Genomic DNA, 24,820 nt, shown 5'->3' with positions numbered 1-24,820 from the left:
TTTATATTCTATCTGTTCAGCATAACTGCTAATGTAAAACCTTGCCCTTTTCCAGGTTTGTCTTGCATTTAACCCTCAAAGTACCCTGGTAGCAACTGGAAGCATGGATACTACAGCGAAACTGTGGGACGTGAAGAGCGGAGAAGAGGCGCTCACCCTAAGTGTAAGTTCCGAGCCGAGCTGTCGGCCATGTTTTTGGGCACATAATGGCCCTATCTGGACTCATATACTGCTTCATAGAACCGATGGACATGAAGTACAAGTAGTAGTTGTTATTTCCAGACACCAGGGCTGTTTTCAGTATATACAACTTCCATTACAGCAGCATAAAAACAGCGTCTTTACTTCTGTTCTCCCCTCAGTGTTATTTAGGTGAAGGTTTCCAGCTGAACGCCCACTTGCCTCTTATCTGACGGCAGAGATGAACGTCTGAAATACTTTTCTTTTACATCGCCGCCTTTTGTGTTGAGTACTCAGTCCATAAGAGCAATTAAACGTAGTATTCGTGTGGTTCTTTATGGACACTGTAACTTGGCAACACAGGCCGGGCTGGCAGATTTGTGACCTTCGCTCTGTAGCGGGCGGTGTAGGCGCTGTGCTCTGGGGTGATGCATCTACATTGCTTCCGCTGAAGGTGTACATGGTTGTGTGGGGCGATCGCAGTGTATCCTCCAACAGTTTGGGTTGGATGTGCTTCACATAAAATATGGGGAAGCTGTAGAAATAAAAGTTAATGGCATATTCCCATCTGGAACAGTTACTATTTGATCCACAAGGTATGTGCCATAAAGGCCTGGCATGTTAGGGCACTGGAGATAATATCTCTACCTGTTCCTAACACTTGTTCGCCAATGCAAAGTGGTCACACTGCTGCATCGGCTGCATTGCAAGGATTCAACATTTCATAATCAGATTTTATGTAAATCTCATAGATGTTTATGGGAAGAGATTTATGTCGTCTGAATAAATTATAGTGACTGGGAAAAGAGCCGTTTCTAATGCAAAGCAGCTACTAGTAGGTCAGGGCATCAGTGAGCACCTCCTCTCACCTGCCGCTATCCCGGATGCCCCTTCTGCTTACTATACCTTGTCTGATGCCATCATTCACGCATGACAAGCGCCAGGGATACCGGCAGGTAGGAGGAGGCTCACAGGGCTCTGATAAGGAATGGATGCCAGCTCACCCCTGTGGATGCTGTTGTGAAATTCTCGGCACGGAGAAAGCCATTCCTGTCTGGTGTGGTTCAGTGAAGATTCAAGGAAAATGGAGCTCGAGTCGTTTTCTAATTAAATTGGTAAACTTTATTACAACATCTTTAAAATTGCGACTCATGTTCATCCACAAATAAGGAGCTGGTTATGGTCTGAAACGCATAGAAAAAAAGGATGCAATCTATTTGGAAATGGAAATTTCAGAGAATGTCACAATTTTAAAGATGTTCGAATAAAGTTTACCATTTTAATTGGAAAACGGCTGGAGCTCCCTTTTTCTTGAATCTTCGCAGGGCTTTGGCCTGGTGGCCGCGGACTACTGACGTCCTACTAATCTTTTTGCCATGACCTGGTTCTTAAAGACGTTGTCCTCAAATCGTTGACACTGCAAGGTTTCTCCGGTGCCGAAAGCGGGCGGTCCTGTGGCCACAAGTATGCAACATGCATGCTCCCGGTCACATTCCTACTAGACTGTTTCCAGCCTCGCTTTGTACACTAGCATTGGGCGAGGCCACTCACGTCTAGTCGGAATGTGTCATCGGAGAATCCTTGTAGTGTGTGCAATGTGAGGATTCACAAGTCTACAGTCACATAGCGTGTCTTCAGACTTGTCACATAGAGTGTCTTCAGACTCCGGGCTGGACAACCCCTTTAAGATTAACTTTTTCCTGTGTTGAGTACAATACAACACTTTCCCAGCTATTGGCGTAAAACAGGTATGAAATATTGATCAAAACAATCCATCCTATCTCCAAACATTGACCTGAGTAGTAGAGTGACATTTGGGAAGGCGCGGACTGCTGATGTCCTCTCCACCTCCATGTGTAGCCCCAGAACAAAACCTCTACGCACAGAATAACGTTTTGGATAGTTAGTGTAAGCCGAGCTTGTTAGCGCTGTTCTATTGTCACTAAGCCAGAGACAGGTTTTGCCTATACCTGTGCACATAACATACTGTTCACATGTGAATGAACAGAGCGAGGGCAATCTGCAGGTCATTATTAGGAGCGAGCATTGCTATTCTAATGTGTTCACACGAGCGCCATGTTTGTTATCAGGATACCCTGAGCTCGGACCTCTAGGGAGTAACCACAGATCAATGCGATAGGTCCGCTCAGAGCATTTTACATGTGTTCTGCAGGAATACCTTGTGACGGAGCTGTCGGCGTTGCTTAGGATTCACATATCAGTTTTGTGCACGGCTCATTTAATATTTGGTTCTGTTCTTTCTTTTTTCTCTCCAGGGACACTCAGCAGAAATAATTTCTTTATCATTTAACACAACCGGTGACCGGCTGATCACAGGCTCCTTTGATCACACGGTGTCTGTATGGGACATTCCTTCCGGCAGGTACCGCGCTATGTGGACAGAATCTCGAATACACGCTGGGCAATGACGGCTTGTGGAAATGGAGACGCTTCTGTGAAATAGCCAGCATTGCTGGAGCTGCGGATGTGACATTCATTGGATACCATTGTTTTATGTGTCCTGAAAAGCTGTACAGTCATGGCCAAAAGTATTGACACCCCTGCAATTCTGTCAGATAATACTCATTTTCTTCCTGAAAATGATTGCAAACACAAATTCTTTGGTATTATTATCTTCATTTAATTTGTCTCCAATGAAAAAACACAAAAGAGAATGAAGCAAAAAGCAAAACATTGATCATTTCACACAAAACTCCAAAAATGGGCCAGACAAAAGTATTGGCACCCTCAGCCTAATACTTGGTTGCACAACCTTTAGCCAAAATAACTGCGACCAACCGCTTCCGGTAACCATCAATGAGTTTCTTACAATGCTCTGCTGGAATTTTAGACCATTCTTCTTTGGCAAACTGCTCCAGGTCCCTGATATTTGAAGGGTGCCTTCTCCAAACTGCCATTTTTAGATCTCTCCACAGGTGTTCTATGGGATTCAGGTCTGGACTCATTGCTGGCCACCTTAGAAGTCTCCAGTGCTTTCTCTCAAACCATTTTCTAGTGCTTTTTGAAGTGTGTTTTGGGTCATTGTCCTGCTGGAAGACGCATGACCTCTGAGGGAGACCCAGCTTTCTCACACTGGGCCCTACACTATGCTGCAAAATTTGTGGTTAGTCTTCAGACTTCATAAGCCATGCACACTGTCAAGCAGTCCAGTGCCAAAGGCAGCAAAGCAACCCCAAAACATCAGGGAACCTCCACCATGTTTGACTGTAGGGATCGTGTTCTTTTCTTTGAATGCCTCTTTTTTTTTCTCCTGTAAACTCGATGTTGATGCCTTTCCCAAAAAGCTCTACTTTTGTCTCATCTGACCAGAAAACATTCTTCCAAAACGTTTTAGGCTTTTTCAGGTAAGTTTTTGCATACTCCATCCTGGCTTTTTTATGTCTCGGGGTAAGAAGTGGGGTCTTCCTGGGTCTCCTACCATACAGTCCCTTTTCATTCAGACACCGACGGATAGTACGCTGTTGTACCCACGGACTGCAGGGCAGCTTGAACTTGTTTGCATGTTAGTCGAGGTTCTTAATCCAACATCCGCACAATCTTGCGTTGAAATCTCTTGTCAATTTTTATTTTCCGTCCACATCTAGGGAGGTTAGCCACAGTGCCATGTGCTTTAAACGTCTTGATGACATTGCGCACGGTAGACACAGGAACATTCAGGTCTTTGGAGATGGACTTGTAGCCTTGAGGTTGCTCATGCTTCCTCACAATTTGGTTTCTCAAGTCCTCAGACAGTTCTTTGGTCTTCTTTCTTTTCTCCATTCTCAATGTGGTACACACAAGGACACAGGACAGAGGTTGAGTCAACTTTAATCCATGTCAACTGGCTGCAAGTGTGATTTAGTTATTGCCAACACCTGTTAGGTGCCACAGGTAAGTTACAGGTGCTGATAATTACACAAATTAGAGAAGCATCACATGATTTTTCGAACAGTGTCAATACTTTTGTCCACCCCCTTTTTTATGTTTGGCGTGGAATTATATCCAATTTGGCTTTAGGACAATTGTTTTTGTGTTTTTTCATTTAAGATAAATTAAATGAAGATAATAATACCAAAGAATTTGTGTTTGCAATCATTTTCAGTAAGAAACTGAGTATTATCTGATAGAATTGCAAGGGTGTCAATATTTTTGGCCATGACTGTAGATACTGAAGATTCTTTAAAGGGAAGTTGTCATCAGGTTTTTGCCTCCTAATCAAAGAGAAGCATAATGTAGACGAACTTGGAGATGAAAGTGGATAGAATGCCCGCTCTGCCGCGGATCCAATATACAATAGGAGATCAGATGCGGTATGAATGCCGCTTTATTTGTACGTTTCGAGGTGATCATACCTCTTCATCAAGACCATCTGCAATGATAGCTGATGATGGGCAATGATGGGGATCATTGTGGTTTGTCCTGAAGAAGAGGTATTATCACTTCGAAGGGCATTGACAGGAAAAACAGCATCCATACTTCATCTGGTGTCCTATTATATATTGGATCCTCGGGTTTTATATCCAGTTTCATCTCCAAGTTTGCTTACTATCTGGTGGCTATGCAGCAGCCATCTTTGCTTAAAAGCTAATAAAGGGGTTGCGACTTTCACAACCCCCCCAGTGAGCAAATCCCATTTTACTCTTTCCTTTGTTATCCGGATAAGACCCTGTTATCCGCATAAGACCCTATTATGCTTATTGTTGTTCTGGTTTTTATCTAAACACGTAGCATATTGTAGAGACAGAGACTTGCTGCTTGCTCCAGTTTTATTAAAATGAGTGTTTTATCAGAAAGATATTATCACTAGAGGACTTTTAAACCTGCTGCCATGTTGTCCTTCATATTCATGAGCTCTGTGGAACCCTGCCCCCACCACTGATTGGCAGCTTTCTGGCGGACTGATTTTATCAAGGGCGCTGAGGGCAGTCTGTTTTCATCAAGTGCATCAATGGTGTTCTGATTTTCTCAAGTGCACCAAATGCAAGCTGATTTAATCTAGTACACTGAGGGTGGGCTGATTTTATCTAGAACACGGAGGACGGGCTGATTTTATCTAGAACACGGAGGACGGGCTGATTTTATCTAGAACACTGAGGGCGTGCTGATTTTATCTAGTACATTGAGGTGGGCTGATTTAATCTAGTACACTGAAGGTTGGCTGATTTTATCTAGTACATTGAGGGCGTGCTGATTTTATGTAGAACACTGAGGGCGGGCTGATTTGATCTAGTACACTGAGGGAGTGCTGATTTAATCTAGTACACGGAGGACGTGCTGATTTTATCTAGTACACTGAGGGCGTGCTGATTTAATCTAGTACACTGAGGGCGAGCTGATTTTATCTAGTACACTGAAGGTTGGCTGATTTTATCTAGTACACTGAGGGCGTGCTGATTTTATCTAGTACACTGAAGGTTGGCTGATTTTATCTAGTACACTGAGGGCGGGCTGATTTTATCTAGTACACTGAGGGCGGGCTGATTTTATCTAGTACACTGAGGGAGTGCTGATCTTATGTAGAACACTGAGGGCGAGCTGATTTTATCTCGTACACTGATGGTGGGCTGATTTAATCTAGTACACTGAGGACGTGCTGATTTTATCTAGTACACTGAGGGCGGGCTGATTTTTATCTCGTACACTGATGGTGGGCTGATTTTATCTAGTACGCTGAGGGCGTGCTGATTTTATCTAGTACACTGAGGGCGAGCTGATTTAATCTAGTACACTGAGGACGTGCTGATTTTATCTCGTACACTGATGGTGGGCTGATTTAATCTAGTACACTGAAGGTTGGCTGATTTTATCTAGTACACTGAGGGAGTGCTGATCTTATGTAGAACACTGAGGGCGGGCTGATTTTATCTCGTACACTGATGGTGGGCTGATTTTATCTAGTACGCTGAGGGCGGGCTGATTTTATCTAATACGCTGAGGGCGTGCTGATTTTATCTAGTACACTGAGGGAGTGCTGATCTTATGTAGAACACTGAGGGCGGGCTGATTTTATCTCGTACACTGATGGTGGGCTGATTTTATCTAGTACGCTGAGGGCGGGCTGATTTTATCTCGTACACTGATGGTGGGCTGATTTTATCTAGTACGCTGAGGGCGGGCTGATTTTATCTAATACGCTGAGGGCGTGCTGATTTTATCTAGTACACTGATGGTGGGCTGATTTTATCTAGTACACTGAGGGCGTGCTGATTTTGTCTAGTACGCTGAGGGCGGGCTGATTTTATCTAATACGCTGAGGGCGTGCTGATTTTATCTAGTACACTGATGGTGGGCTGATTTTTATCTAGTACACTGAGGGCGTGCTGATTTTATCTAGTACACTGATGGTGGGCTGATTTTATCTAATACGCTGAGGGCGGGCTGATTTTATCTAGTACACTGAGGGCTGGCTGATTTTTATCTAGTACACTGAGGGCGTGCTGATTTTATCTAGTACACTGAGGGCGTGCTGATTTTGTCTAGTACACTGAGGGCGGGCTGATTTTATCTAGTACACTGAGGGCTGGCTGATTTTTATCTAGTACACTGAGGGCGTGCTGATTTTGTCTAGTACACTGAGGGCGTGCTGATTTTATGTAGTACACTGAGGGCGGGCTGATTTTATCTAGTACACTGAGGGCTGGCTGATTTTTATCTAGCACACTGAGACCATGCTGATTTTTAACTAGTAGTTTTTATCTAGTTTATCTAGTTTGCTGAGGGTGGGCTGATTTTTATCTAGTACACTGAGGGCGGGCTGATTTTATGTAGTACATTACATAGTAACATAGTAACATAGTTAGTGAGGCCGAAAAAAGACATTTGTCCATCCAGTTCAGCCTATATTCCATTATAATAAATACCCAGATCTACGTCCTTCTACAGAACCTAATAATTGTATGATACAATATTGTTCATATGATACAATATTGTTCATACATTGTTCATACATTGTTCATACATTGAGGACGTGCTGATTTAATCTAGTATACTGAGGGCATGCTGTTTTTTTTTAGTATACTGAGGGCATGCTGATTTTATTTAGTACACTGAGGGTGTGCTGATTTAATCTATTACACCGATGGCGGGCTGATATTATCTAGTACACTGAGGACAGGCTGATTTTATCTAGTACACTGAGGGTGGGCTGATTTTTATCTAGTACACTGAGGGTGGGCTGATTTTATCTAGTACACTGAGGGTGGGCTGATTTTATCTAGTACACTCAGGCTGATCCTTAACAAGTGAATCGATCCTCTCTCTGTATTAGTCCCCACTGAGTGCTGGATTGATGCCTGTTCAGCGCCACTTCATCTTCTGAATCACAGAGAAGGAATCAGTCCAGCATGTGAGAATAACCATTTGCAGCCATGAGTATATTCGTGCATATGCACCATCAAAAGTAAAAAGTTGGTCACACTTGTCAAGCACTCTGTTTGACAAGTGTGACCAACCTGTCAATCACTTTTCCAAGCGATGCTTCGGTCGCTTGTAAAAGTGCAAGCATTCTGCAAGCTAAAAACGCTTGCAAAACTCTTGTGTTTTGCGATAAAACGCATGTGAATTCCGCATGCGTTTTACCCACGGCAGGGAGTTGCAGAAATGCTGCGGACATTTCCACAGCATTTCTGCAACGTGGGCACATAGCCTAAGACGCACCATCATTTATCACCGCTTGATAAAGCGGTGTGGGAAACACGCGAAACGCGCGTTGGGGTTCCTTGGGGATCTACTAACACCCCAACTAGGGTCGTCCTCCTCCTGCCTGTGGTAAGTCCTCCTGGTGCTAAAACACTTTATTTATAATGGTACCAAGCATGTGAGTGGGGACTTTACCCCGTTACTACGATGTACTTTTTTGCACAAGCACCTTAACCTTCGTCAGGCTGCATAATTTTACAACGTTAACAGTCTGCAGAGGTACAATTGTACCTTCATATATATTTTATTGAAATTTAGCCAATATATTCTGGACCAAAACTGCAGAGATGTCACAAAATTTCAGCCCTCTACGGCTTTTCGAAAAAAAAAAAAAGTTATTGCAATTTTAAAACGGAATAGTTACACCTACTCAGCCGGACGAAGGTTAAAATGGATTTTGACCCATATATACAACAGGGCAGGAGTAAAGAATGACCCTTGTTTATTCATTTCTTGTCTCTTTTCTTTGCATGTGTCTGTGATTTTAATCGATCTACTTGTGATGATTTGTGATCATTAGTGTTTTTGATTTTTCAATAAAATTTATATTTATTAATTGTACCTAATGACTCATGTTCCTCCTGTTTATATAGGAAAAGCACTTTGTTTGAATAAAGAGTCCTCCTCACTATCCCTGGTTCACCAATTTATAAAAAAAAAAAAAAAAAAAGCCATTCAGGTCCACCATAGTCCACAAATGGATACCTGAAAGGCATAAAAAGCGAGAAAAATAATCAATGCACTCTCCCTCTTTCACCAGTTTATTCCCCAAAATGTTGCCACGCATATCCAAAGTAGTCCAGGGTTCTTTGAATCTGTTGCCGGCGACTGACTAGCAGGAACGATACTGCTATTTACAGGCACTGGATACTGACATCACCGCTAATCAAAGTTGGCGGCTCTGAACAGTGGTGATGTCAGTAACTACTGCCCTCATCAGAGTTGCCGAGTCACGCTGCCCTCTATGAGACTCGCCGACTCTAATGAGTGCTGTAGTTACTGACGTCAACGCTGTTCTGAGCCGCCAGATCTTGCGGAGCGCAGCACGAGTCGGCAACTTTGATTAGCCATGATGTCAGTACCCGGCGCCTGTGAGTAGCAGTATCGTTTCTGCTATTCACAGTCACCGGCACCAGATTCAAAGAACCTTGGACTACATCGGATATGCATCACAACATTTTTGGGAATAAATTAGTAAAAAAAAAAGGGAGGGCGGAATGTTTATCGTTCTTGCTTTTTATGTCTTTGAGATATCCATTTGTGGACCAAGGCAGATTCGGTGGACTACGGTGAACCTGCACATTTTTGTTTTTTTAAACAAATTGGTGAACCAGGGAATGTGGTGGTGGTTTTTGTTCAATTAAACTTTTTTCTCTCTGTGTCTTTTCATTTTTAAATTCTGGGTTAGTAATGGAGGTGTCAGACACCTTTTCATTACTAACCCCTGGGGTTGATGGCAGCTGTGATATTTGACAATTCACCATTTGACATGTCATCAACCCAAACTATCATTGTGTTAATTGCCACCGCACCAGGGCAGTTGGGATCAGCCGGGGAAATCCCCAGAATTGAAGCATCTCATGTGATGCGTCAATTCTGGGGTGGTTGCAGGCTGGTATTTTTAGGCTGGGAATGGCTCAATAATCTGGGACCTTCCCAGCCTGAAAATATAAGCCACGGCTGTCTGCTTTACCTTAGCTGGTTATCAAAAATAAGAGGGAGCCTACATCATTTTTTTTTATTATTTATTTATTAGGTTAAATAAAGCTAAACACCCGTTAGTGACGCATGATAGGCACTAAAGGGTGAACGTTTATTATAGGTAGGGGGCTTGTGACGTTAAATATCTACAGGACATCTATCCGATCTGTTTTATATATCTATATATTTATCTTTTCTGTTCTGATGTTTCTGGTGGTGAATTTACTGTAGTTGCCTGATGAAATGTCGAGTTTCCTTTGAGATGTTACCTCAGTATTTGTAAGCCAAAACCAGGAGTGGAACAATCAGAGGAAAAGTATAATAGAAACATCTGCACCACTTCTGTATTTATCACCCACTCCTGGTTCTGGCTTACAAATACTGAGGTAAAATACTGACCAAATACTGATCATGTGGACGTGGCCTTAGTCCCAGTCCTTTAGATATACATGTTTCTGTTGTATGTTTCTTGTGCTCAGGAAAGTTCACCCCCTCATCGGACATCGTGGAGAGATCAGCAGCGCTCAGTTCAACTGGGACTGTTCTCTAGTAGCCACAGCCTCCATGGATAAGACCTGCAGGGTAAGGGCATTTATTATTCTGCACTTATACAGCCGTATACATAACGCAGATTATGGAGCGTTTATGTATAGAGCGCACACTATATCCACATCAAACTCCTAATAGACATTGACTTGGGTCTTGTAATATTTCCGGTCCAGTGTTTCAGCTGCTTTTTTGCCATTGTTGCTGCCATTGCTTTAGATCTGAAAGCACCTGTCCCAGTGACGTACCTTATAAATAAGTAAAATGCAATATCCGGTGCATAACTGATGTTTACTGGTATGAGCGCACATCAAGAATCAACAATGGTCTGAATGAATATGTGTCGGAGGAGATCTTTTTTTTATCTTTATTTTTTTCTGTATTTTTTTTATATAGCGCTAACATATTCCGCAGAGCTTTACAGTTTGCACAGGCACCAGGACAATTTACATATTAGTGTTTTATTTGTTAGAGCGCTTGCCGTATAAATGTATGCACATACCCATATAGATTTACCACGAGATATGACATCCAAAGATACAACGTTGCACATGAAGTATGAACTATAGGACGCCAACTCCTGTCCATGGGCTGTGTCCGGTGTTGCCATTAATAACCATTAGGTGCAATACCAGATGGAGCCCTTTAACAAGAGTGGAGCTTTTTCTGGAAGAAAAGAGCATATTTTTCTAATCTCTGTAATGAAATCTGGGTAATAACAGCTATTGACATTCCGTCGGAGTTGAAGCAGAAACCTGGTTCTGAAATCTTGATTGACACGACTTTATGCAATATCATGAAACTTTATAGTTCACTTAATTTACCGAAAAATATCATTTAGGTCTGGAGCAGAACAGGGCTGGAGACTGGAGCTCTTATTGGGGTTTCAGTCAATAGTAATATCAGCGGTATTGACTCCAGTTATGGTGATGGGGTCAATTCCTAAAGTGTAACGAAAAGGCTGCATCATAGTAAGTCAATTTCAGGAGGTACAAGTGGATATTAATATGGACTACAGAGTATATTTCAGAGAGATATCCCGGGTTTTTGTCTTTTTAGATGGGGAGCTTTTTCCATTTTGCTTAAAAAAACAAACACATTTTATTGAATGAGCTAAATAAAACCATGGTGACAAAATGGTGGCTAAAAGGGTTATTCCCAGAAAAAAATAAAGGCATGTCCCCTGCATATCAGATAGGAGAAAACCTGAAAAAAATAATGTACATTTTTTAAAATATATAATTAAACCTTTTTACACCTGATTTAAATAGTATATTTTCCAAAGACTCAATCCCTTTAAAACAAAAATTTATGCTTAAAGGGGACCTTTAAGGGTAGCACGGTGGCACAGTGGATAGCACTGCAGCCTTGCAGCGCAGGAGTCCTGGAGTCCTGGGTTTCCTCCGGGCACTCCGGTTTCCTCCCACATTCCAAAAAAATACTGATAGGGAATTTAGATTGTGAGCCCCAACGAGGACAGCGATGATAATGTGTGCAAACTGTAAAGCGCTGCGGAATATGTTAGCGCTATATAACAATAAAGATTAATAAAGATTATTACCAAATCAAAAGTGGGCAGTTTTTGCTCATGTTTTATTCCCAATCCATCATACAATTCCAGAGATATGCACCTTTTTTATTTAGCGGTCATTTTTATTGTCTTCTCTGGGTGGTCTTTAGGCTGTGAGTACCGCCCCCTTGTAAAGACCATAAATATGAGCACAAAATAAAAAGGCCCATATCTCAGGATATATATGGCAGATTTATTGACAGAAAAAAAATGGAATACATAGAGGAGCAGCATGAATATAATGAGGGTAATGACTGGCCACTTTTGATCTGGTGACAAGTTCTCTTTAAGTATTCTGTAATGGATAAACCTGTCCTGACTGTTCTTCCTTTTGTTCTTTGTATGTTTTACCAGCATGTTGACTTATTAAGAAGTAATAAATCTGGTACATGATCCTTCAAATTCATATCAGAATCCACGCCAAAGGGAATCTACTACTACTTTTTTTTTCTACCTCATCTGAGAAGAGCAAAATATAGAAGAAGAGACCCTAATTCTAGTGATATATTACTTACTGGGCTGCTTGCTGCGTTTTTGATAAAATCACAGTATTATCTGATGCACATCCACTCATTGTCTGATTGCTGAGCTGTGTATGACCCCGCCCACCCCACTGATTGGGCGTTTTCTGAGTACACTGTGCATAGGCACAAAGCTGCTGATCAGTGTTGGCGGCGGGGTTACAGAGTGCTGATCAATATGAAGGAATACATGGCAGCAGGTTTACTAGTCCTGATAATACAGACATTCTAAACCCCAGCAAGCAGCTCAGTAAGTGGCACATCACTGGAATCAGGGTCTCTGCCCCCACATTATGCTGTTCTCAGATTCGATGGCAAAAACCCGGTGACAGATTCTCTTTAAAGGGAACCTGTCACCCCGTTTTTTCAAGAAGAGCTAAAAATACCGTTAAATAGGGGCAGAGCTGTGCTTTACATTAGTGTATTTTGTGAGCCTTTATTCCCCACCTATGCTGCCGAAATACCTTTGTAAAGTCGCCGTTTTGGGCTGTCACTCACGCTGGTCAGGTCATATGGGCGTGGTGACAGCTCTGTTTCTCCCCCAGATCTCCGTTGGTGGCGTAGTGGTGTGCGCATGTCCAAGTGGCGAATCCACTGCGCAGCTTCAAGGAAAATAGCGCGATCTGCGCTATTCAGCCGTTTATCGGTGGGCGCGGCCATCTTTGTGAGGCCTCGCGTGCGCAGATGGTTCTTCTCGGCTTCCCGGGGCTTCAGGACAGGAAAATTGCCACGGGATGTCGCGCGTGCGCAGATGGCGATCTCGACGGCCATTTTCCTGAAGCCGAGTTTGCATCTCGGCTGCAGGAAAATGGCCGCCGCGATCTCCATCTGCGCACGCGCGGCATCCCGCGCCCATTTTCCTGAAGCCCCGGGAAGCCGAGAAGAACCATCTGCGCACGCGAGGCCTCACAAAGATGGCCGCGCCCACCGATAAACGGCTGAATAGCGCAGATCGCGCTATTTTCCTTGAAGCTGCGCAGTGGATTCGCCACTTGGACATGCGCACACCACTATGCCACCAACGGAGATCTGGGGGAGAAACAGCGCTGTCACCACGCCCATATGACCTGACCAGCGTGAGTGACAGCCCAAAATGGCGACTTTACAAAGGTATTTCGGCAGCATAGGTGGGGAATAAAGGCTCCAAAATACACTAATGTAAAGCACAGCTCTGCCCCTATTTAATGCTATTTTTAGCTCTTCTTGAAAAAACGGGGTGACAGGTTCCCTTTAAACACGTGTTGATTTTGCATTAAATTAGCAGTAGATTCAGCAAAAATCACATTGAGACACTATCCCGCTGTTTATATTGTTTGTTACTGTAGATTTTTGCCACTGATAGATTTCTGTCTCCTTTCTAGCTGTGGGATGCACTGAGTGGAAAGTGTGTGGCAACCCTTACTGGTCATGAAGATGAGGTTTTGGACGTTGCATTTGATTCCACTGGCCAGCTGGTTGCCACGGCCTCTGCTGATGGTAAGGTGTACTCATTTGCAGATGAACTAAAAAGTATGCTTCATTCCTGGAGAAAAGAAACCTCAGCTTTATCTCCAAGTTCCTCATCAGGGAAACAATTACCGGTGTTTTCATGAAACGCCTTTGTTGGTGTCTAAATGTCACCATGTGCTCGTACCCATCTCTCAAAAATGTCGGGCACTTCCATGTCATTACTTTCTCTGATCTCACTTTTACACCTCTGCATTAAGTTGGCCGAGGATCCCTTTTCTGCATTGTAGTACTTCCCCTGTGCTTTTAAAGGGGGTTTCCAGGCACATAGATTAATAAAGCCTGGTAAAGGCCATTAGAAATGAAACTTTATAATTGACTTGCTGTGAAACTTCTGTTCCGTTTCTGAGCTGTGACACGTGGTGAGTTCCCTCCCTACTACAGTCCGATCATAGACCAAAGTTGGTTGTTCCACAGTGTTTGAACACTATATAATAAATGAGTATATTTTACGACTGCTCAGCGTCAACACATGTAACATTACTGACTGCAGGAGATTGTTAGAATAGCACTTGCCAGGTGAGGTTGGAGGAATATGAAGAAACAGGAACTTTGTGCAGCATTTCATCCATCTTGAGACTGTGTAGGAGTCTCAGGACGGTGCTTTGTATATGGATTGGGATCGGCACAGAGGGTGACAGTTTTTGGGCCATTTGAAGATCTGCCACGTAGGAAATGTAATCTAGAGGCACAGAGCGAGAACTGGCAGGAAGTTCAGGATGTGAACAGCAGCAAACCACAAGGATGGATGAAGGAAAGCTAAAAAAACACACAAAATAAATGAAGTTGAGGACTCATTACAAGGACCACCTGATCGATTTTTATTTCATTTTGTAGCCAGGAAATCATTGTAAGTTCTGACAAACAGTACAGCTGAACCCGTAGATGCTTATGACAGAGCACCCGCTGTTGTGGACCACCTGCGTGGGAGTGAAAGGCTAAGAACCCCATAATGGCAATTGGACATCATAGGGCAAGTGCCCTTGTTAAGAGCGGCTGCTCATTCCATTCGTTCACTGCATGTGGCCACACTAGCACCTTCTTCCAGCTAAAGCAGCTACTCAGATCCTGTCGCCATCATGGGAACAAGGAGGACAGCTTCATATAATCCCTTTATGTCTATAGATTTCAGCAGAATTGTCTGACTTCACTTTTTCATAGGCTGGTCGCTTTGTGAATGTATCGCAGTGTGCGGAATTCGGATGCCCCAGTCTGCAGATTCATCATCATCAATGTACAATTTAATTAAGTGCTGTGACTTACAAAGACGGGCTTCAAATCTATCCGATACCTGCCACCGAAGCAGTGTGCTCTGTGTCCAACATATATCACTGCAAAAACAAGGTCCCAAACTGGAGCAGTTCACAAAGGAGCGGATGACTGTGCGTAGGTGGAGGCTGAGTACCGGCTCCGTACAAGGGAAGCCAGCCCCCTTTTACCTCTCCCTCTATGCCTATATATTGGAAATGTTTTATAATTATGAACAAAGTGCAGAGAAAAATGTCAGCGTAATGTACGTTCTGTAAGACTTTGCCAACAATGTGCCATTTCTGTGTCTTCCCCTTTAGTTCTATCATGTTTAGTGCTCCACATTTACTGTATCTGTCTCTGTCTTTTCCAGTGTTTTTATGGTGATTACATACAAGTTCCGGCACTTTGCGGATAGCAGGGCCAGGAAAGCTTTGTCAGGGATTCATTTGTCCTGTTGGTATTTAGCTAAAGTCTGGAATTATTTGATATAATTGTCAGCCGTGGGAGAAAGTGACATCTGAGTTTATTAGTCGTGACAGTGTACACCAGTCTGTTTGCGTTGCATTTCTGTCTAATACTTCTGCTTTCAACAGGGACGGGCAGAGTGTACAATGCAGCGAGCAGGAAGTGCTTAGCCAAATTAGAGGGGCACGATGGAGAAATTTCCAAGGTAATCCGAAAAAAAAATGGAATTGTAGTTCTTGCCAAGAACCCAAAAACTGGAATCACAACAATTTAGGTAGAGGTGTGTCTACACTTGAAGGGAATCTGTTAGCAGGTTTTTGCTCCCCCATCAGAGAGCAGCATGATGTAGATAAAGAGAAGCTGAATCCAACGATGTATCACTTAGATCAGTGTTCCCCAAGTCCGGTCCTCAAGAGCCACCAACAGGTCATGATTTCAGGATTTCCTTAAGGTACCGTCACACATAACGATATCGTTGCTTTTTGTGACGTAGCAACGATATCGTTAACGAAATCGTTATGTGTGACAGCGACCAACGATCAGGCCCCTGCTGGGAGATCGTTGGTCGCTGGGGAAAGTCCAGAACTTTATTTCATTGCTGGATCTCCCGCAGACATCACTGGATCGGCGAGTGTGACACCGATTCAGCAATGTCTTCACTGGTAACCAGGGTAAACATCGGGTTACTAAGCGCAGGGCCGCACTTAGTAACCCGATGTTTACCCTGGTTACCATTGTAAATGTAAAAAAACAAACACTACATACTTACATTCCGGTGTCTGGTCACGTCCCTCGCCTTCAGCTTCCCGCACTGACTGAGAGCGCCGGCCAGCCGTAAAGCAGAGCACCCGATGTTTACCCTGGTTACCCGGGGACTTCGGGATCGTTGGTCGCTGGAGAGCTGTCTGTGTCACAGCTCTCCAGTGACCAAACAGCGACGCTGCAGCGATCGGCATCGTTGTCTAGATCGCTGCAGCGTCGCTAAATGTGACGGTACCTTTAGTATTGCACAGGTGATAATTGCATCACCTGCACAGGCAATAATTCCATCACCTGTGCCATACTAAGGAAATCCTGAAAACATGACCTGTTGGTGGCTCTTGAGGACCGGACTTGGGGAACACTGAGTTAGATTAATGGGTGCAGCCGTTCTGACGCAATCAGAGCTTTTAGATTTAGCAGTGCAGCAGAGCTGAGAAAGCTAGCCCCGACTTTTTGGAGAATAGTAGGTATCTCATTGGTCTGACATCCACTGACCTAACATAACTTTTTTTCAGGCTCTGTTCACATTGTGATATAGGCATCTGACACACAGTGTTGCTTGAAAGTTTTTGTTTCCTTCAGAATTTTTCATACTTCAGCATAAATTTGACTTCCTTCTGTAGCTAGGCTATCAAAATGGAGCTTTTTGGTTTAAACAAGAAGCATTTTGTTTGGAGAAAGAAAAACTGCATTACGGCATCAAATCTCCAACCGTTTAGAACCTAAAGTGTTCGTGGGAGAAAACCCACCAGCATAGCAGAGTTGAAGTAATTTTCAGAAACGTTTAGATGTAGTTATTGCTGCACAAAGAAGTCACACCAGATACTGAGAGCAATGGTTCACATATTTATGCCACTCACAGACGTGTGATATTGGATCATTTGTTTGATTTGTTTTTCTTTGTCTACTGTTAGGACGTGTCTAAAAATCTTATGTAGTTTTGGTCAAATTTGTGCAGACCTAAGGATAATACTAAAGGGTTCACAAACATTTAAGCACCACTGTTTCTCTGCTGCTTCTGTAGTTCTGTGCCATACAGTTGAATATACTACATTACCCACAGGGTACCATTGCAACCCCTTAATGACGGGGCCAAATTTTTGAAATCTAACCATTGTCAAATTATGCAGTAATAAATCTGGAACGCTTCAACTTATCCCATTGATTTGGAGATTGTTTTTGTGACTCATTATACTTTATGATAATGGTAAACTTTGTTTTGTGTTAATGTTTAAAAATATCAGAAATTTGAAAAATGTGGAAAAAATAGCAATTTTTAAACTTTGAATGATTATCCCTTTCATCCAGATAGTCATATCACACAAAAACATTAATAAATAACATTTCTCTCGTGTCTGCTTGAGTCTGCGTGCACACTTGCGTACTGGGGCTTTGCGGATGGCTGCGTACTTCCTCCCTGAAGCTCCACCCACTTCCGCACTTCTTCCGTTTAGGTCCGCCTACTTCTCCATGCATACCTATCTTTAACATTGGGTACGCAGGACATGCAAATGTATGCGGATGCGTCTTTTTGACGCGCCCACCGAACTTGTTGCGTCCCCTTGCGGTTGGCGGGCACGTGCAAACCATAACAGGAAAATCTGGTGCTCCTTACCATCTGAGCTCTGCACTGTGTCTGGAAAATATCTCCCGATTACATGTAGGGTATTGGTGCACTCAGGAAAAAATGGATCTCAGTTTGTTGTAAAAAAAATTCCTATTAGCCCTCAGAAAAATTTAAAACTTTGGGCTAAAACAACATTTTAGTGGTAGAAATGTAACTTATTCTTTCTTCACCGCTCAGTGGTATAAAATTCTGTGAGGCACATGTGGTGTTAATATCTGCACCCCTAGATGAATTCATTGGGGTGTTTCTGTTGTTATGGCACCTTAGGAGCTTTGACAATGTGACATGGCACCGTGAAAACATTCCAACAAAATCTGAACTCCAGTATGGCGCCTCTTCCCTTCTGAGCTTTGCACTGTGTATCAAAAGTAGTTTTCCCCCATATATGGGGTATCTGCGTACTCAGGAGAAAGTGCACTATAAATTGTATGATGCAATTTCTCCTGCTACCGTTATGATAATGCAAAAATTGAGGCCAAAATAACATCTTTGAGGGGGAAATGTGATTTTTTATTTTTTTATTTTCACGGCTCTACATTATAAACTTCTGTGAAGCACTTGGGAGTTCAAAGTGCTCACCACACATCTAGATAAGTTCCTTGGGGGGCCTAGTTTCCAAAATGATGTCACTTATGTGGGGTTTCCACTGTTTAGGCACATCAGGGACTCTCCAAATGCGACATGGCACCCGCCAATTGTTCCAGGAAATTTTGCATTCAAAAAGTCAAACGGTGCTCCTTCCATTCTGAGCTCTGCCATGCGCCCAAACAGTGGTTTACCCCACATATGGGGTATCTGCCTGCTCAGGACAAATTACACAACAAATTTTGGGGTCCATTTTTTCTGTTGCCCTTGGCAAAATAAAAACAATTGGATCTGAATTACTTTTTTGTGAAAAAAAGTTAAATGTTCATTTTTTTTTTTTTCCACATTTCAAAAATTCCCGTGAAGCACCTGAAGGGTTAATACACTTCTTGAATGTGGTTTTGAGCACCTTGAGGGGTGCAGTTTTTAGAATGGTGTCACGTTTGGGTATTTTCTGCCATATAGACCCCTCAAAGTGACTTAAAATGTGAGGTGGTCCATGAAAAAAATGGTTTTGTAAATGTTGTTGGAAAAATGAGAAATTGCTGGTCAACTTTTAACCCGTATAATTTCCTAACTAAAAAAAAAAGTTTGGTTCCAAAATTGTGCTGATGTAAAGTAGACATGTGGGTAATGTTATTTATTTACTATTTTGTGTGACATATCTGTGTGGTATGAATATTCAAAGTTGGAAAATTTCCTAGTTTTCAACATTTTCACCAAATTTCAGTTTTTTTCTCAAATAAACACAAGTCATACTGAAGAAATATTACCACTATAATGAAGTACAGGGTGGGCCATTTATATGGATACACCTAAATAAAATGGGATTGGTTTGTGATATCAGCTTCCTGTTTGTGGCACATTAGTATATAGGAAGGGGAAAACTTTTCAAGATGGGTGGTGACCATGGCGGCCATTTTGAAGTCGGCCATTTTGGATCCAACTTTATTTTTTCCAATGGGAAAAGGGTCATGTGACACATCAAACTTATTGAGAATGTCACAAGAAACAATGGTGTGCTTTGTTTTAACATAACTTTATTCTTTCATGAGTTATTTACAAGTTTCTCTCTGTTTACAGCCTTTGACATGTCACAGAGGTTAACACAAGGAGCGGATAGAAATTGTGTTGATGTCTGGTGAACGCAGTACCCGGGTCATTGCAGCAGATTTCAATGCAAGACACCCTACGTGAGAAAACTGTCACCATTCCCATTTTATTTAGGTGTATCCATATATATGGCCCACCCAAAAGTTTGGCTCATCACTGAACATAATGTTCGTGTAAACTGAGGGTCCTGTTCCAATTTTTGTTTTGCCCATTCTGCAAATTCACCGCGCCGATCTGGCATCAGTTGAACATCCCTTCGGCAGAGATTAGCTACTCACAAATGGCACCCTTACAAAATCCAGCTGGTGCAGCATCTCAACGGGGATGACCCAGATCGGTGCGCTGAATTTGCAGAATGGGCAGAACAGAAATGGAACAGGACCCTCAGTTTACACAGAACATTATGTTCAGTGATGAGGCAAACTTTTGGGTGGGCCATATATATGGATACACCTAAATAACCTAGGAATGGTGACAGTTTTCTTGTGCTGGGTGTCTTGCATTGAAATCTGCTGCAGTGACCCGGGTACTGCGTTCACCAGACATCAACACAATTTCTATCCGCTCCTCATGTGTTATCCTCTGCGACATGTCAATGGCTGTAAACAAAGAGAAACTTGTAAATAACTAATGAAAGAATAAAGTTACATTAAAACCAAGCACACCATTGTTTTTCTTGGGAAATTTTCAATAAGTGTGATGTGTCACATGACCCTTTTCCCATTGGAAAAAATAAAGTTGGATCCAAAATGGCTGACTTCAAAATGGCCGCCATGGTCACCACCCATCTTGAAAAGTTTTCCCCCTCCCATATACTAATGTGCCACAAACAGTAAGCTGATATCAACAACCATTCCCATTTTATTTAGGTGGATCCATATACATGGCCCACCCTGTACAATATGTCACGAAAAAACAGTCTCAGAACCAACGGGATCCGTTAAAGCATTCCAGCCTGGTCAGTGCTGGGACTGTCATTCACGTCCAGGGTATGTGGTTGCAGCTACTGGACCCGGACCAGTGTTGGTGAGTAAACCAGTCCTGGATCGTTAGTCCGAAGCAAGGTGCTGAGTATAAATGTGTGCGGATCCAATATGCAATAAACATATTAGTGGAATGCATGAAGAACGCCAGGTCATGGGGCAATTTAAAAGCATCTGGGGTCCTGACAGGCTCCCTTTAATGCTATTCGAAGCAGGTGTTAGAATGAAGCTGTGGGGTTTCACCTTGCAGCCCGTCTCTGGTCTGGGATTTTGTAGAGCGCTGTAAGTCATTTTTAGGATCACTGTGCATCGTACATTGTTTATCACACTCGAGCGCTGGTGATTAAATATGGATGTGTGTAGAAGTGATCTTGGCACCTGTCCAGCCTGCGCCTGGCCCCGACTGTACAGACCCACTGCTCTCAACACCGTTATCAATAATTCACACAGACCGCCGTCCCCCTCCTGATTAGTAACCGGCGCTTGTACTGCTAGTAGATGTGGAGAGCCAGCGTCGCCCCTAGGACATGCAGGCGGCCATGGAGCCTCCGCAGAGAGCATGAAACCTGCGTCTGATGGCTCGTTTCCTGGAGCCGGTCTGTCCTCGCTGCTTGGTGGTTTATTATGTCAAGTGTTGTTATTCTACTGACGACTCCTGTGCTACAATGCCAATATAAATTCATCTAGCTCCATAACTAAACGTCCGATACACTGTATGGACACAAGTATTGGGACACCTCCACGTTACACCTACAGGGGCTTTTATGAACTCCCATTATATATCCCTAAACATTAATATGGAGTCGGTCCCTTCTTCACAGCTATTCCATTCTAATGTGAAGACTTTCTAAACTATTTTGGAGGTGTCGGTGTTAGTTTTCACCCATCCATCTAGAAGATCATTTGTGAGGTCAGACACTGATGTTGGACGAGAGCGCGGGCTCACCCTTTCCATTCAAGTTCATCCCAGAAGTGACTTGTTGAGTTGAGGACTGTGCTCGGTGTGCCCGTCAGCCATGCCTGTATGGACCTTACTTCTGTGGAACAGTAAAGGTCCTTCCCCAGGTGTTCTTAAGAAGTTGGAAAAATACAATTGTCCAAAATCTCTTTTGTGCTCAAGCATTAAGATTCCCCTTCACTGAAACTAAGAGGCCTAGACCAACCTCAGTGGCGGCTGCTTTCCTCCACTCCCTCCGATGCTTGGCCTTGTGCTTGGTGATATAAGGCTTGCATGCGGCTGCGCGGCATTGGAAACCCATTCTATAAATCTTCCCTCTTGGTTTTATGTTGATGTTTATGCCAAATCAAAGTTAGCGACTTTTACATGTTGCATCTTTAACCTTGATGAGACCACTTATGTTCCATTGCTATTGTGTCACATCATATTGTGCTTTGTCTTTTCCATGACTTTTTTCCACCTATTAGACCCCTATACAATGGCTCTTTGTTCTTTTTGTTCCAGATTTGCTTCAATGCTCAGGGCACCCGTATTTTAACGGCCAGCTCTGATAAGACCGCCCGCCTCTGGGATCCGCACACGGGGCAGTGCGTTCAGGTGCTGGAGGGACACTCGGACGAGATTTTCTCCTGTGCTTTCAACTACGAGGGAAACACCATTATTACAGGTAGGATTGCCTATAAACCCAGGACACACACTTCTACATCATGAACCATGTTTCTTATCTCACTTACCTTATATTTATGCTGCAGGAGTAATTTTACCATAAGCAAAAATATTGTCAGCTTGCTATCCATGAATATTTCAGAGACACATACTGTATATAGCTGCACTTATGTTTGGACTCTGGATATAGGATCTAGGTGTAAATTATTGTTACAGTCTTTACCGGTTACCATTTCAAATGACTTAAGCTTTGTCTTATAGGAAGCAAAGACAACACCTGCAGAATATGGCGCTAGTTCATCAGTCACTCCATGTTGGATTATATGATGGAGTAGCCAAATGTGATGGAAACAGGAAATGTTACGATAACCCACTGGCAGTCACAACCACTCACCTCTCCGTCTACTGTACCACATTCACAAAGTGTTCCAATGATTAGCTTCTTTTTATAAATTATACGTCCCAGTCTTACTTAAAGGATAACTACTCTTGTTTCATTTAATTATCCTACAGGCATTAAAAAGTTATGAAGTTGTGTAATATACTTCATCATATTTTTTTTTCCTTCTTTCCCAAACACTATGCTGCAGGTCTGTTTCAATTCCTAGATCGTGCTCCTTTAGAAGCTGCTTTGAGCTGCTGCTCAGCAAAGATCTGTACACTATAATTAAATCAAGAGTGGAGGATTGTCCCAATTTGAGCCTCTGTGCTTTCCATCCCTGTACTCGGACAGGAGACTTCTTATGTTGTAACTTTGTGATGCCTGAAGGATAATTAAATAAAAAAAAAAGATTTGTATCTTTATTGAATAAGTTTTAGTTGCTTATTTTTTTATATTGACTTTGTGATTTTTACATAGTTACCTGTTGTATTTATTAGTAATAATAAACATTTTTAAAGAAATCACTAGTATTTCATTTTTTAACGACAGAATTCATCAGAAATTATTTACAAAAATGTAAAATGTAGCTGAAGAAATATCTTGTAAGATATTCTCAGATCGTCATGTGCATTAACCCTGTCCTGTGATATTGCTGTGTGCAGAATTAAAGCGCAGCAGTAATGCACAGTGACCTCATGGTGTGCATTCACTGTATTGTGACATTACTCTATAGCATGACTATCTAGCTGTATCGCACAAATGTGTGCGTTATTCCAGCAGTGAAATCACTGTGCCGGCTAATTTTATTCTGTAAATGCTTATTCCTGTACAGTGACATCAGTGTGTTCATCGCGGTACTGTGGATTTCCTGTGTGGCTCTCCATCCCAACATTATAATAACTGGAAAATAATCAATCATAGTGGCTGTGTAACAAGAGGGAATGCACTAGGGATGGACTTGTGCTCAAGCCATGCTGTGTAGAAGGACCCAGAGCCTCTCTGATGCATAAGGGGCTTTCACATTGCGTTCTGTGACCACATTGGGGCATATTTTCAAGATCCCCCTAAACACGGGGTTCAAATGTATGCGCTAGCATGGCCATAGACTGTAATGGTGATGGCAGAGTGAACGTGAGCTCTTCCGTACAGTTTTTTCGAGAGTGTACGCATACAGGAGGCGGACACTCAGACGCAGTCTGTCTGATCGTCCGCTTCCTGTAGGCATATACTCCCAAATATGGTGCACATCAGAGCGAAAGTTCGCTCTGCCGTCACCATTTTGGTCTATTGCTCCACCGGCGCAGACGTCCATACCCCATTTTGTGTAGGATTTCGGATGTATGCCTCGATAGGGACACACAACGCGATGTGAAAGCACCCTAAGAAGATAGCAGCACTACAATGGGTATTGTGGAGGTGCGGTGGTGTAACAGTGTCATCCCAGCCTGTACACATAGACCATACTGTAATCAGGCTTACATTAGCATTCCTTGCCCTGTATCTGTATCTCTGCAATACACAAACCTGTAGAGAGACTGCAGACAGGGTTTCTGGAACTTTCTTAATCCTTGGAGCTATGTTTTAAGGGGGTGGGTGTTGGGTTCAGCCCCTTTGTTGGGCAGAGATACTAAGAGTTGTAGGACAACAAGCCACATGTTGTTAGTCGATGCTGTGTGCTTTGAAGGACAAGGGATCTGCAGCTGCAACTGGATCCTGGTATCATGTATGAAGATTAGAGATCATTTTTGTCACATGGAAATGTAATGTCTCACCACCCTACTGGATTTAAGGACTGAATCTGAAGACTGTTGTTGTGGGGTGACTTGCGAATGCTTGGGATCCTATGCTGAGGCGAGATCCTGGTGCCAGTGTGTGGAGGGTTAAAAGGTGCCATGTTGGACTGTGTTGTGGCTCTCATCTGCTGGATCTATTGAATTCACTCAAGGACTATTACTATTTCCCTGGCTTCGGATTGCCGGGTGGTGCCCCCAGATCTCCCTTTCTGTGGACTCATTGTGGACGCGCAGAATTACTTTCATTTGCGTTGTCCCAGTTCCCTATTCCAATAAATCTTGTTGGATTGTTTATCGGCCTGGTGTCTCTTTCTGCTCTGTCGTATACCCCGTCACAGGTGGCATATCTAATGTGGTAACTGAGCTATCTTACTGCACTAACCTATACTTTGCTCGTACAATGTGTATAATCAGATACGTCTAGTAAAGGAGAGCATGAGACGCTTTACAATTATGCTATCAGAGAAATATGCTTCTTTCTGCATTTATGAGCCACTTCCTCTTCTCCACCCA

The 24,820-nt window shown here is 42.9% G+C and overlaps 1 protein-coding gene across 1 annotated transcript in view; it reads left to right on the top strand.

Annotated features, from left to right (window-relative positions):
• DAW1 (dynein assembly factor with WD repeats 1) overlaps positions 1–23,035 on the top strand; it is a 67,716-nt gene extending 44,681 nt beyond the window's left edge. Inside the window, exons 7-13 of the mRNA XM_069727824.1 lie at positions 56–163; positions 2,457–2,563; positions 10,059–10,161; positions 13,578–13,692; positions 15,567–15,643; positions 21,971–22,133; positions 22,394–23,035. Of these exons, the coding sequence (XP_069583925.1) occupies positions 56–163; positions 2,457–2,563; positions 10,059–10,161; positions 13,578–13,692; positions 15,567–15,643; positions 21,971–22,133; positions 22,394–22,428 (708 nt within the window). The 3' untranslated portion in view covers positions 22,429–23,035. The remainder of the gene's footprint in view (positions 1–55; positions 164–2,456; positions 2,564–10,058; positions 10,162–13,577; positions 13,693–15,566; positions 15,644–21,970; positions 22,134–22,393) is intronic.
• Positions 23,036–24,820: the final 1,785 nt, after the last annotated feature.

The sequence above is a fragment of the Ranitomeya imitator genome, chromosome 5 (assembly GCF_032444005.1).
Source record: "Ranitomeya imitator isolate aRanImi1 chromosome 5, aRanImi1.pri, whole genome shotgun sequence".
Classification (NCBI taxonomy): domain Eukaryota; kingdom Metazoa; phylum Chordata; class Amphibia; order Anura; family Dendrobatidae; genus Ranitomeya; species Ranitomeya imitator.
This window is presented reverse-complemented; position numbering and strand designations above follow the sequence as displayed.